Raw genomic sequence first — 14,274 nt, forward strand, 5'->3', positions numbered from 1 at the left:
ACACACACACATTAAAACATCTCAGCAATAAAACGTAACAGCTCTTTGACTTGCAGCCACTTGAAGCAGTAATCAAATAGATATGACAGATGAACAGATAATCAAAACAACCTATAACAATTTAAATTTGTGAAACTATAAAAAAATAAATCTTGCATGTAAAGCTGGCATCAATAAAATTGCAGTTAAATACAGTCAGTGGAAAGGCTTGTTGCAAAGGTACAAAGAATTGGAAGTGAGAGACAGTACATAAAGTGAATATAAGTGAATTAACTCCTGGCTGATAAGAATCCTTACTTGTGTTATGAACAAGTCAGTGAGTTATACAAATAAGTAGCTGTCTTTTTAGCATGATGGGTACCCTGCCTATAGCTTTTGCAAGCAAGCAAGCAAGCAAGCAAGCAAGCAAGCAAGCAAACAAACAAACCAATGAACGAACAAATAATTAAATTAAATTAAATTAAATTATTAAATTAAATTAAATTAAATTAAATTTTAAAAAAGAGTTGTTGGGATTTTTGGTATTGTTTTACTTGCACATGCAGAATGGGAGGATTCTAAGACAAATGATGGCCTTGCACAACTGCAGGAAAAGCCAGAGGAAAAAACAACATTTCTCTTTAAACCAATTCTGAGAACTAAAGCTCATACATTTAAGATGCCGTCAATATTTTACAGACTATTTCAATGAAGGGAAACATACCACGTTGTTTGAAAATGTTGAACCTTTATGTCTGGGAGTAGAAGGTACAGAAAAAGACAAATGAAATGAGTGCAGAACAGAAATATAAAAGATAAAAACATGTGCAGAGAGAAGGGAGACACTTTTGTAAACATCTGATCAGCTTTCCAAAGTCTGGGTCCTCCATATGTATTGCAGTTCAGTTTCTATCATTCTCTGTCAAATGGCCCCTAAATTGGGAAAAACTGGATTAAATTAAGGCAGGTAGTGAGAAGAGGGATTTTCCTCAAATTCAGTGAAGAAACAATGAAGCTGAAAAAAATATTAAAAATTAAATTCTATATTAAATCTTTAGAAAATATTTTAACAATATATAATTACAAAATAATTTCAAACATATATAAAAGTATTTTGGTATAATGTTAGTAATATTTAAATTCAAAAGAATGCTATGTTCCATAGGAAGGCAGGAAAGCAGGCAATATATGTAAACTTTAAGCTTAACCAGAATGCTAATTGTTTAAATTTAATAAGCTATGAGATGGGGGTGGGGGCTCCCCAGTCAGGTTTGGGACCACAGCATGCAAGGAGAGGATTTGACCATTTCTCTTCCCACTCTATTGTTTGTTCTAGGAGGAAAATGTTCATTGGTTGGTGTCCCCTACAACAAATAACGCCTTTGGGAGAAAGCCTGTAATATGGAGTTAAATCCTCTTCCCCCTGCACTGTAATTGTCATTCTACTACTGAACAGTATTGCAGTACCACAAAATATTATGTATGTTACAATCATGCGATTAAGATCTGAGAGCAACATGCTGTCTTCATTGAGCTCTAGATCCGTGATGGCGAACCTATGGCACGTGCCCACAGAGCCTTCTCTGTGGGCACGCATGCCGTTGCCAGTTGCTCTTCTGATTTCTGTCATGCTGGCCAGCTGGTCTTCACAGGTGCTGGAGCACTGGAAAACAGCCTGAAAATGGCCAAAACCAGCCAAAAAAAGGCTGTTTTCCTGGCCATTTTTTGAGCCAAAAATGCCTCGAAAAGTGGCCTGAAAATGGCCCCAAAACAGCCTGAAAACGGCCCAAAAACTGCCTGAAAATGCCCCCCAAAATGGCCAAAAAACAGGCCATTTTTCAGGCCATTTTCTGACCATTTCGGGGGCCAAAAACGGCCCAAAACCGACTCAAAAATGGCCTGAAAACAGCCCAAAAATGGCCCAAAAAACTACCAAAAATGGCCAAAAAACAGGCATGCATGCGCTGGTCAGCTGATCTTTGGGTTTCTGGCGCCCCAGTGCGCTCACATGCACACAAGCATGCATGCACTCCCGCTCCAGTTTGGGCACTCAGTGTCAAAAAGGTTCGCCATCACTGCCCTAGATAAACCATTAATTAAAATAAGAACATGCACTGAGCAAGAGATTGGGATGCATGGTCAAAATGGTTCTTTTTGAATCTAATATTCATTAGACTGGGAGTGAGGAATCTATTCTCTCCTATTATATTTAGACCACAATTCCCAGACTGGTTTAGGATAGAAGTAAAGCGTTAGTACTGCTTTATACTGCACTGCTAAGACCACACTATAACCATTGATCAGCATGTTTCCAAAACACTCTTTTGAGGGTCTTGCAAGTGACTGAATGAAATACTTCATGGAAAGCCAGTGTAGCATAACAATAAAATAAATGGGTAATTAATAATTCAGTACCTGGGGGGTGGGGGCAAATAGAAGAATAGAATCCAGGAGACATCTGAGTAAGAGATCTACCAGTCCACCACCATGTGAAATTGACCCATAGTTATCTTCATCATGGATCACTCTGAAATGCTGAGAACAGAGAAAAGAAAAGAGGTGGAAGAAAAGAATTGAGAGGTGGGGTGAGATGAGAGAGTTCCCAGGTTGCCTAAAACTTCTGCCAAGCTGTAATGCATCAGGAGAGAACACCAGATTTATTGTGATTTTGCATGTACAGCGTTGCAGCAGAATTGATAATAATAAATCAATTCAGCTCCTGGAGTCTACTGTCATTCTGTGAAAGGGCAGATCTGGGCTACTTCCAAGCGGTAACAGAAATTCCATGTGGAAGTGCTTTTATAGAATCCTAAACACTGTTTTGGTTTAGTGGATAGGATCTGGACTAAACATCCCTTAGAGTGGAGATCCATAACCTTAGGTCAAAACTGAGACATTATTGCCCCAGGTAACTTTTCATTCTAAATGAACAATGGGGTTGTCCCAATGGTGCTTTTTCAAGAGACAACTGGACTGTCTTGTTTTTCTTTGAAGACATTTTGCTTCTCATCCAAGAAGCTTCTTCAACTCTGACTGGATGGTGGGGAATGGAAGGATTTATATAAAAACAGGAAAGTCAACTTGTCTCTTGAAAAAGCACCTTTGGGACAATCATGACTTGGATGACTGAGAATCTCCATAGATCAGTGATTCTGAACCTTCCTAATGTCGCGACCCTTTAATACAGTTCCTCATGTTGTGGTGACCCCCAACCATAAAATTATTCCTAAAACCATCAAAAATATGTGTTTTCCGATGGTCTTAGGTGACCCCTGTGAAAGGGTCGTTCGACCCCCAAAGGGGTCACGACCCACAGGTTGAGAACCACTGCCATAGATGAACAGTGGGGTTAATGATGGAAAACCTGGAGCCAGGTCACAGAAGATTTAGAAGTTCATGTGTATTATATGGGACAGGACTATCCTAGACTGTATGCAAAAATGAAAAGTGGCTTATTTTTCTTCAGCTACATGAAGATCGTCTAAGAGCACCTGTTGCTTGTTTCAGTCTAGAGCTTGTATTACTTGTTAGTTTTATGAAATGTGAGAGGCTGTTGTCTGAATTGCTTAAGGATAAACAAGATAGTGCTTTATATCAATATTCCATTTTAAAACCATCCTGTCATTTGGGAAACATTAATTTACAGCGTGTACTGAAGATCACATTGGCTTCTTGCAGAAGAAAAAAAATAGTGCCAGGAGTTTGTCATTCAGATGAAATTGTGTCTTTCCCTCAGTTGAGTTCAACTTTATTTACTCACTCCAACAAGATTTTACCCTGCTGAGGTTCAGTTTTTGCCTTTTCATATATATATATATATCTTTTTTCTTTTTTCATAGGCTTTTATGTGCATATTCTTTCTAGCCAGGTTTTACCTATGTAAAAGAAGAACAACTAAGTTTACATAGGTAAAACCTGGCTAGAAAGAATATGCATATATATATATATATATATTAGATCAGCTAACTCCCCTGAAATTCATTACAAGCCAATTCCACTTGACTCTCTTCTTATAGGACTTACTTCAACTAAAAAAAAAAAGGGGGGGGAGAGGAAGAACCTTAGTATTCACGTTCCCAGTTTAATTTTCTTTCGCCCTCCCTGTGATTTTGGCATCCCAGTCCGAGCACCGTTTCAGTGCGATTGGGGATGGATGGATGGAGGGAGGGCAGAATTGGCTTGGATCCAGCAGATAGAGAGAGCCGGGTAGCTCTCCCGCCCTCCTGCTATGCAGACAAAGTTTGAAACAGGGCAGAGTTTGAAAACGGGATCAACCACTGTCCTGATGAGACGAATCCCCTCGCCGTCTGACGGCTGTTGCCATTGGTTATATGATGCTCGGCATCGAGGCAGAAGCAGCCGCCGCGACCGATGCTGATGGAAAAGAAAAGGTAGTGGATGAAGAGGAGGAGAGGGGTGGGGAGACGGGCCGAGATGCTGTCAGGGATTGGTTGCGCCTAATGTCAGTCGGAGCGACGGGCCCCAGCGCTTCCGCTTCATCCAGCTCCCGCTGAGCAGCTCCTAGAGCGAACTAAAGCGTGCGAGTGCTGAGAACCGGCATCATGCTTCGGATGCTCGGAGATTTCCCCCACCCCTAAGCCTCGGCTAATAAGTGTTCCTGGGCATCCCTTCCCTAGCAGGACAGACAGGGAGGAGGAGGAGGAGGAGAAAGGAGGAGGAAAAGCGAAGGGGGAGAAGAAGAAAAAAAAAAGGAGAGAGAGAGAGAGAGAGAAAGCAAGAGTTAATTTTCCACCAAGTGGACGAGGATCAGCAGAAGAGTCAGAGAGCGAGAGCGAGACACCGGGCGCTTTCCTTGCACAGCAGCCAAGTCGGAATTTTAAGGAATCAGCCACGAAAAAAACAAAAAACGAGCCAGGAGCTTCCCCAAGCGGGATACCAGGCGCAGCATCGCAAAGCGTTACCCAGCCCGGGTAGAAATGACATCAACTGGCAAAGAAGGCAGCGGAGCTCAACACGCGCAATATGTTGGACCCTACCGCTTGGAGAAAACGCTGGGCAAAGGGCAGACAGGTGGGTTACCTCGGCAGCCGCAGCAGCAGCAGCAGCAAAGCCAACCCAGGGGAGAAGAAGGTGGCAGTCGCGGACATGACGGGAGATGGGAGAGTCCGGCCTCGCCGGTCCCTCCTTGTTTGTCGCTGTGGCATCTTGCGATCGAGTGGTTCCTTTGCCTTGTGTGGCTCTTTTTTTTTTTCTGGAGGTGGGGGGTAAAGATTTGGGGGTGATTTGCATCTTGTTTTAAAGCCCAGCTTGCTTTGTGTGGATCACTCCTGGAAAGGGGTGGTGTTCTGATGACAGTCAAAGTGCTGGTGGGGAGGGGCTGGTAGAATTGGGGGGTGGGGGAGAGAGAGAGAGAGAGATGCTCAGCTGCTGGTCAATTTGGCTTGGATTCAGTGCATGGCTTTCATTTCTTTTCTTAAAAAAAAAGAAGAAGAAGGAATTGTGGATCAAGAGGAGGAGGAAACGGGGAGTCACCAGCAGTGTTTTATGACATCATGATTGAAAAGGGTGTAGTCTTGAAGGTGCAGTTAGTAGAGGTGTGGGGAAGAGGAGAGAACACATAGAGTGCAATTTATGGCACTGTCTTTGTTGATGATTTGGAAGGCAACCAAAATGGGAAGGGGTGGTCACTAGGAAAAGAAGAAGAAGAAGAAGAAAAAGAAAGAATTGCAAATCCTGCCCTGGATGTCTTATTTTGTTTTCCCACTAACCACAATTTTCTGCTGCTTAGAGGAAGATTCCCTGTTCTGCAGTCAGATGCCAGAGATTTGTTGTTTTGTGGTTCTCTGAAAAGAACAATGGCAAGGAATATTAACAGAAGGAAAGAGAGTGTGGGGCATTAGCCGGGAGCAGGTGTGTTTGCCCTCAATGATATAATTAGGTCCCCTCAATGTATTCAACGTTTGGACTGGCTGGTTCTCTCTGCAGCACTAGATGCACTTCAAGGGCAGGCAAAGAGTAACGGCAAAGAAAGGGCTCTGGCAAACATGACAAATCTCTTGTCTGCCAGATTTCCCATATTTTTGTTCTCCATTTTTGGTAACAAGTCCAGTTGGCCCCCTTGTTTGGCAGCCTTTGATTGAGGGACCCCAGAGTAAATTTCAGGTTTTCTGAAGTGTCATATTGAGAGATAAAAAAAGTAAGATAGATAGGTTCCGGCATTCATAGCCTAGAATAGGTCTTTTTGGAAGCTGGTTGGTGTTAAGAGTTGTTCCTTATGGTGGGATGATAAAACATGGTGCATTGTGTTTTGCTCTCCTTTTTTTTTTTTTTAAAAAAAAAAAGAGAGATGAGCTTTGCCCATCTGTTGTCTAAAGGATTTAATAGGCGTTTCCATCTCCAGCTGCTGCCTCTGATCGCCTGTTTTCTTGTTGCCCTGCATGGCAGCAGCTCTGCAGTCCCTGCAATTTTCTTGGGGACAGAGTTGAAATCCAGATCTTTCTGTGAAATAGGCCAACCTTTTCTGCAATGATTAAGTGTGCAACCCTTCTCCACACTCTTTTTCTTCCTCCTACCTCAAGCCCCATAGCAACTGCTTGCCGGGTTTGTCAATGGGAAGGTTTCTGGGAAAAGTGATGCTTTAAAACGGAAAGCGACTTTTATTTGTTTGTATCTTGCTCCTTTCTCATATTGCAGTAGCTGGAAAATCAGTTCACCTTTATCCTCCATAACGTTGAAGGCTAGATATTTTTTTTTAAAAAACAATTATAGCTTCCGCTACTGTGAAATATATCTTGACATGAATAACAGAGCTGAGGAATATGAAATTCCTGCCAAAATGATTGCAGTATTATGGCGCACTGATAAAAACTCTGGATGCTGTTTCTGGAGGTGATCTCTTGCCCTTTGCTATGACCATGTAAGAGGCCTTAAATCTATGAACTCAAACATTATCCTCATTACTGTGATTTTTTGTCTACTTCCAGTTGAGGTCTCCCACTCTGCCCCCTCCCACAGAGTTGGGTTATCTTAAAAGCAACTACAATAGCAGTATTTCAGATTGATGATTCTTCAAAAGCTTTGCCAGAAGTAAGTCCTTCTGAGTTCGGAGGGACTTGAAACTAAGTAAAGGAGCAAAAAATCACAACCTATAGATTTAGATCATACATTTAGATCATCATGGGGTATTATTCAGCTAAAGGGTTAACTGCAATTTGTCCTCCCCCTTCCCTCACTAATCTTCCAATCTTCCTTCTGAGTGATTAGAGAGTGGGAGAGGTGGGGGGGGGAGGAGGAGGCAGAGCCTGTGTTCAGAGAGAGGCTGTGGTCTGCTTTTGCTGGTCTTTGAGGAGCCGAATTAGAGCAAAAATGTTGTTTGTAATTTTATAGGAAATTGTAAATGAGCTTCCACTCTTCCAGTCCTGATGCACACACATGTCCATACAATGCTGGGATACACAGATAAAATCTAAATGTGTTTTAAAGACCCCATAAGAATTATTGGTATATAGCGTTTTAATTCTGTGCTCACTTGCTTGGGAGGTTGGGAGATAAAACTACTGAAATCAACGGGACTTTCTTCTGGGGAAAAACAAAATCATACATGGAATTGGAAATATTTGTTTTCTTTCTCCCATATTCAAAATCGACATATTAAATGAAGTATGGACAATTTTCTTTGCTGTTGTACTTAGAATTTTGGGGTGGAGGGGAGGTGGGGGAAATCAGTGATACACAGCCAAGTGATGTCTATCGTTCCTAGATTCCTGAGAAGGAAAAGAGGGCATTTAGTAAGCTTCTGGTAGGGAGTATCTGAACATGTAGTTGTTCACTCGGAGATTCAATAATCATGTGCTCAAGAGGCTGGCAGTTCAATAAAGTTGTGTAGACAGTTTGCAACTCAAGCAGAACCATACCATAGAAAGAAGGAAAAATGAGACATGGAAAGTGATTGCTGTTATTTTTAAGGTAATTTCATGAAATGTATCATGAATCCAACAACCATCCAAAGTTATCCTGAGGTAAGATGGATGGTCAATACATTTTATAAATAAATAAACAAATATTCTATTGTCTCTATTCTCCTGTAACTTCAGATTTGTTTGTTATGTTTTAGTCCCGTCCCCCACTATTTAACTTGCAAAGTATTTTTGCTATAAAGTTCTTCTTTATTCTAAGTTCAGGACCATCCATTTCCTTTTCTATAAAATACAGAAGATCAAAGCTAAAGATTTGGGAAGGCAAATGCTGGCCTCGGTCCCAATTGAACTTTGAACTTCTTTAGCTTCTCCATAGTTTTAAACGGCAGGCTTGATAAATGAGCATGAAACAAGGAGATTTTAACAGGCAAGACGTCCAGATGCTACATCTATGCAGCCATGATGACATCTATTCTTGCCTGGCAAACCATATTCAGGACACGATACATTTTAGGGCTCTGGATGATGACAAAGCTAATTCTCCTTCAGAGCAGGGAAAGCAAAGCTTGTCCCATAGAGTCTGGCACATCAGACCTGCAGCAAATGATTGATGTCACAAAGGGAGGATTATGGTCTCCTGGTTTCAAAAGCAAGAGGAGGGCACTGAGCAAAGGGGCGCATAACATTTGCCTGCAGTCTTGCTGTAATATGGACAGTGTGGCAAAACCCGGGGGAAGAAATTCTTAATAATGCAGTGTAAGAATTCCATGCATGTATAATTAAATTAGATTGTTGTAGTCAGACAATTGCCCCTTTGTTATTGTATAAAGCAGACTTTTAAAGGGTTGTGCTGTTGTTTTCTAAAACTTGACTTGCAGGGAATCCATTCAATGGGAGGAGAGAAGGAGATGCAATAAATAGAGTGATAATATAATTTTACAAATGTGATTATTAGATTATGAGGAAACATCTTGAACATGTCGACACAAACACATTGCTTTTAAAGGGACGAGCAAGCGATGGTTCACTTTGGACTGAAATACTGTGGCATACTTAATTATAGGAGGTTTGCACTGTAATTAACTGTAATGAGTAAAAATGTAGTGTTTTGTGTTTGCAGTAACACACCAGGAAACATTTGTGCTTAGATAACAATTCCAATTCAGAAGTATTATTCAAATGAAGCTAAATTGTCTTTAATTTGGCAAGGCTGGTGATTTATATGAAAGTGATATTTCAAATATTTCTCATATTGCGGTTTTATTTAGAGCTAGCAATATTTTTATATTTTGTTTTCACTTGGCTGATCTTTATTTATCTGTTTTAATAACAGATCTCAAACATTTTAAAGCCATATTTGGGGATATTGCACTCACTTTACTATTGGAATATTCTAACCTCAACACTTGTATGGCAGCATTATAGCAAATTAATAGAACTAAATTAGATTCCATGATCCTTTAGTTGTTATTAATGAGATCATGATGAACTTGATATTTTTCCTTCCTAGTTGGATGTCTTTTCTTTTTCAAAAACAGTTCTCAAAGTTTGATGGCACTTTTTTTTCCTGAAAGCATTTTAGTGAATATAATTCAGATTCTAAACCTATTCAGAAGCATATACTATTGAGTTAATGGATTTCATTTCTATTCACAGAGGCAGATTTACTGTATAGTACAAAAATGAAATTGCTTCGGCTGTTTGATTCTGTATAATCTAGACCGAACTTCCCAATTTGAAATGAATTTCAATTATTATGTTTGCTAGAAAGCCTCAAAACTATAATCAAGTATGCATGGAAGATAGAAGATTGAGGAAGACTAACTTTATCAACTTGGGTTGAGACCTTTCTATGTGATGTCATAGCTTTAGTCCTATAGGTGACTTGCCTTTGCTGATGGAGCTATACTTTTCAACTTTAAAATCATGGTATCCTAAAGCAAAATTTGGTAGGATTAGAAATGGAAGATATCATTTTGTGGTTCCCTCCAACAGCAATAGCACTTAGACTTATATACCGCTCATAGTGCTTTACAGCACTCTCTGAGCGGTTTACAAAATTAGCAACAATATCCCCAACATTCTAGGTCCATGATAGTGAACCTATGGCACGTGTGCCTGAAGTGTCATGCAGAGCCATGTCACTTGGCATGCGTGGCGTCACCTGTTCCTCTTCTGGGTTCCTAGCGCCCATGCATGTGCGATGATCAGCTGGCCTTTTTGCATGCAGCAGTGCTGGAAACTAGAAGAGCTGGTCTTCCATTTTCCTGTGTGAGTATGCGCGCTGTCCAGTTGATCATCGCGTGTGCATGCACGCCAGAAACCCGGAAGAGTAGCTGGCTGAAACCGGAAGTTCAGTAGCTGAAACTGGAAGTTAATTTTTCGGCATGCACATGTGCCCTGGGCAGCTCCTCTGCGGCCCAGACATGCGTGCGTGCGCGCACTCCCTTTTCGGCACCAAGTTCGCCATCACTGTTCTAGGTTCTCATTTTACCAACCTTGGAAGGAGGGAAAATGAGTCAACCCGAGCCCCATCAGGATCAAACTCCTGGCTGTGGGCAGATTTAGCCTGCAATACTGCATTCTAGCCACTGCACCACCAGGGCTCACCAATCTCACTGAACAAGATTTGTAGGCCCAAATTAAATTGCTTTCCTATATTCAGAACAACCCATTTCAATGGGTACCTCCTGTTTGTGCTAGCATTTAATTTTTAAAATTTCTAGCATGGCTAATTCCAAATCCCAGAACACTCAGCAATGGCCATTTGAAAGGGTGCCTGGTTTGGGGTGGACTGTTCCAAACTATGTAATATCAAGATGATTGTTCAGAGAGGTTGCAAGAGGGATGCTCTCAGTAAATTATAATAATAATTTTTAATAATAATAATTTTATTTCTATACCGCCCTTCTCCCGAAGGACTTACTGTTACCCAACCCAATTCTTTTCTTCTTGAACTAAAAGAATGTAGCCTGGCGCCTGCATTAAAACCTAAAAGTGATGATGGATGCAAAAAACCCTAATAATCAAAACTTAATAAAGATAAGGGTGGGCATACTGGCACGAGGTAAAGTGGGGTTAGATTTGCAGCATCTTCTGGTAAATGTTTTTGAGAGTGCACAGTTTCACAGTTTTGAAATATAACAGGATTCCTTGTTACTCTGGCATCAGTCATGGCCAGAAGAACTTTATCTAGTTACATTTGGAGTTCCAGTTTAGGATTTTGGCCTCTGTGATAAACCACTGTTAATCCTGCAGAAAATTAAAAAGCTTGCATTGGCATAAATGCAACGCTGTCTTGCAGACTGCCTCTTCTCATTTGCTCAGATATTAGAGAACTCTTTTACTGTTTGCTTTACTTTTTGTTTTGTATTAAAACAATGTCTTATGATACTGATTGAAATATGAACTTAGTGAGAAAATATCAACAGCACTTAGACTTATATACCACTTCATGGCGCTTTACAGCCCTCTCTAAGCGGTTTACAGAATCAGCATATTTCCCCCAACAATCTAGGTCAGGGGTGTCAAACTGGCGCCCTGTGGGCCGGATGCATCCCGTGCAGGCCACGCCCACCCCAGTTCTGCAAATGGGAAAAACATTGCGAAACGTCACATGATGGCAACGTGATGTGGTGAGTTTGACATCTGTGATCTAGGTCCTCATTTTACCAACCTCGGAAAGGTGGAAGGCTGAGTCAACCTTGAGCCGGTGAGAATCAAACTCCTGGAGTGAGCAGTGAGTTAGCCACTGCTCATATTTGGAATTTGAGTGGATTATTTATTAATTAGGAATGTTTGTGAGCTTTGATCTATAGGAAAGGAAGGAATGGGGCCCCTGTGGATTTTACTCCACTAGTCGTTGCCAACTATAGGGCTTGATCTGTCCCCGTCCCCACACACACACACACAGCCAGTCGAGGGTTAAGGAAACACTTTGGAATGCACCCAGTTCTTATCTCCAACTTGGCAGCGATAGACACACCGTCTGCCAAGTTACTTTATTTTCACAAATAGACAGATAAGATACGAACGTTCAAGAAAGTCCAAACAGAAATAATATTCCTCCCAGCAGTTCCGGACGAGGCTTTAGTGACTCCAAGGTTTTGCTTTGTTCGTCACAAAAGATCCTTGACCACCACTCTCTATTATATAGTCTCTGGGGTGTGGTCTCTGGGGTGTGGTCCAGTGACTCAGTTCTAATCCCTAGCACGCCTCCCAAGCTGCTGCAAACGTTTATCACGCCTTCGGAGGCGTGCGTCCAGGAATGATGTGTCATTATCACTTTGACTCGAATCAGCTGTCTCCTCTCCCTCGGCCGGCACTTGAGACAATGCCAGAGGGGAGGGGCCTGGAGAGGGAGGCCTGGCTGACTCCTCTTCCTCATGCTCGGAGCTTTCTTCCTCCGATGGGACAGGCTCAGAGGGCGGGGCCACAACAGGGCTGTATATTCATTTAGTCATGATTAAGATGTTTGTATATTGAAGCACTGTGTGTTTTCAGAACAGTCTTAGAACTGAAGCTTTCATCTCTTGCGAGAAGGACAATTAAAGGACAATTATCTGAGTACCATGATGCTCAATTGGCTCTTCAGAGAAGCTATATTTAAGCTTTAGGGCCAATAGGATAAAGACATACATGATACATCTCCATATTTGAGTTTTATGGACTATTGACTTTTAGAAGCAGTGGTGAAATCCGGCTCATGCGATCCGGTAAGGCCGGTGGTGGGAGGCTCCGCCCACCCGCTGGGGCATCATTACGTCCCATTTTTGACTCTCTGTGCATGCACAGAAGGCTCTGCACATGCGCAGAAGAGGCACACATGAGTGGGTGCTCCCATTTCCAAACCGGTAGCAAAGATAAGTGCATTTCACCACTGTTTATTTATTTATTTATTTTTAAATTGTTTTATTTTTATTTTTAAACAAACAATTCACATTAATCATTGTAACATCTGGGTGCAAAAAATTTTTGTGTCATCATATTCAACATTTATCATCATTTTCTTAATACATATTTATCTTTCCTCTTACATTTAAATTTAATGTATTACAACATATTTTTCCCATATTTCTTATTTTTACATTGCCTATTGTCTATATTCAGTCTCTATCCATTGATAAAATTGCCCCCATATGTTGTAATACTCCAATTCTTCATTCTCTTTAATTGCTAATGTTAATCTACTCATTTCTGCCCATTCTAATATTTTCTTAATTACCTCTCCCTTTGTAGGAATTTTTTCTGCTTTCCAATTTTGTGCAAATATCATTCTTGCTGCCGTTATTACATGTATAATAAAATATATATTTTCTTTATTAAATTTCTCCAGTAAGATACCCAACAGGAATAGCTCCAGTTTAAGATCAATATGTTGCTGTGTCATTTTCTCTAACCATATTCGAATTTTTGCCCAATAATTTCTCATTTCTGGACATGTCCACCACATGTGATAATATGATCCTGGTGTCTGGTGGCATTTAGTTGATTTATCTTTAAACATTTTTGCCAATCTTTCCAGTGACATGTGCCATCTATAAAACATTTTATATAAATTCTCTTTATATGCTGTAGCCATTCTTTCCCATAATTGCTGCCATTTATCTAACTCTATTGTGTATCCAAAAATTTTTGCCCATGCTATCATTGTTTCTTTTACTTGTTCTTCTTCTAGTTTAACACCAAGTAAATAACTATAGAATTTTTTAATCATTTTTTCATCTGTTCCTGGGAGTATCTCATCCAATTCTGTCATCTCCAAGTAAAAAACGTATAACTTTGCATCTTTTTCATATCTCGGTTGTATTTGCAATTGTGTATACCACTCCATATCAATCCCTTGTTCTACTAGTTCTTGTTTCGTTTTCAATTCCCCCTTTATATCTGATAATATTTCCCATATTAATAATATTTGGATGTACTAATGCTTCCATTGTTGAAAGCTATGTTGGTATTTTCAGATGTTTTTCTCTAACCTTCTCCCATACTAATAATAAAGCATTCCTTACACAATGTCTTTGAAAATGACTATGCACCTTATTTTTCCCGTACCATAAAAAGCATGCCAACCTAATTGTAAGTCATGCCCCTCCAAAGTCAATAGCCTTGTATTTCTTAATACAATCCATTTTTTCATCCATGATAGTGCTGCTGCTTGATAATATAATTCCCAGTTTGGTAGTCCAAATCCTCCCCTTAGTCTTGCGTCTTGTAACATTTTCATAGTGATTCTCGCTTTTTTCCCCTGCCATATAAATTTCATTATCATTCTATTCAGGTCTTCAAAATATTTTTTTCCAGTTTTATCAGTTTCACCACTGTCTAGAAGCTACTTCTGATTAGGAAAATTCGTTGATATGATATTTGGCACCTTGTAGAAAGGATAGATTCATCAATATGTTCCCTCAAATAAGAA

At 40.4% G+C, this 14,274-nt stretch overlaps 1 protein-coding gene across 1 annotated transcript in view; it reads left to right on the top strand.

The window, feature by feature from the left end:
- The first annotated feature begins 4,916 nt into the window (after nt 1-4,916).
- The window catches only part of BRSK2 (BR serine/threonine kinase 2), a 453,493-nt gene continuing 444,135 nt past the window's right edge, over nt 4,917-14,274 (top strand). The window contains exon 1 of the mRNA XM_070957404.1: nt 4,917-5,010. Coding sequence (XP_070813505.1) covers nt 4,917-5,010 — 94 coding nt within the window. The remainder of the gene's footprint in view (nt 5,011-14,274) is intronic.

This window comes from Pituophis catenifer, unplaced genomic scaffold, assembly GCF_029215685.1.
Source record: "Pituophis catenifer annectens isolate HBS135680 unplaced genomic scaffold, rPitCat1.0.hap2 SCAF_1, whole genome shotgun sequence".
In the NCBI taxonomy this organism is placed as follows: Eukaryota; Metazoa; Chordata; class Lepidosauria; order Squamata; family Colubridae; genus Pituophis; species Pituophis catenifer.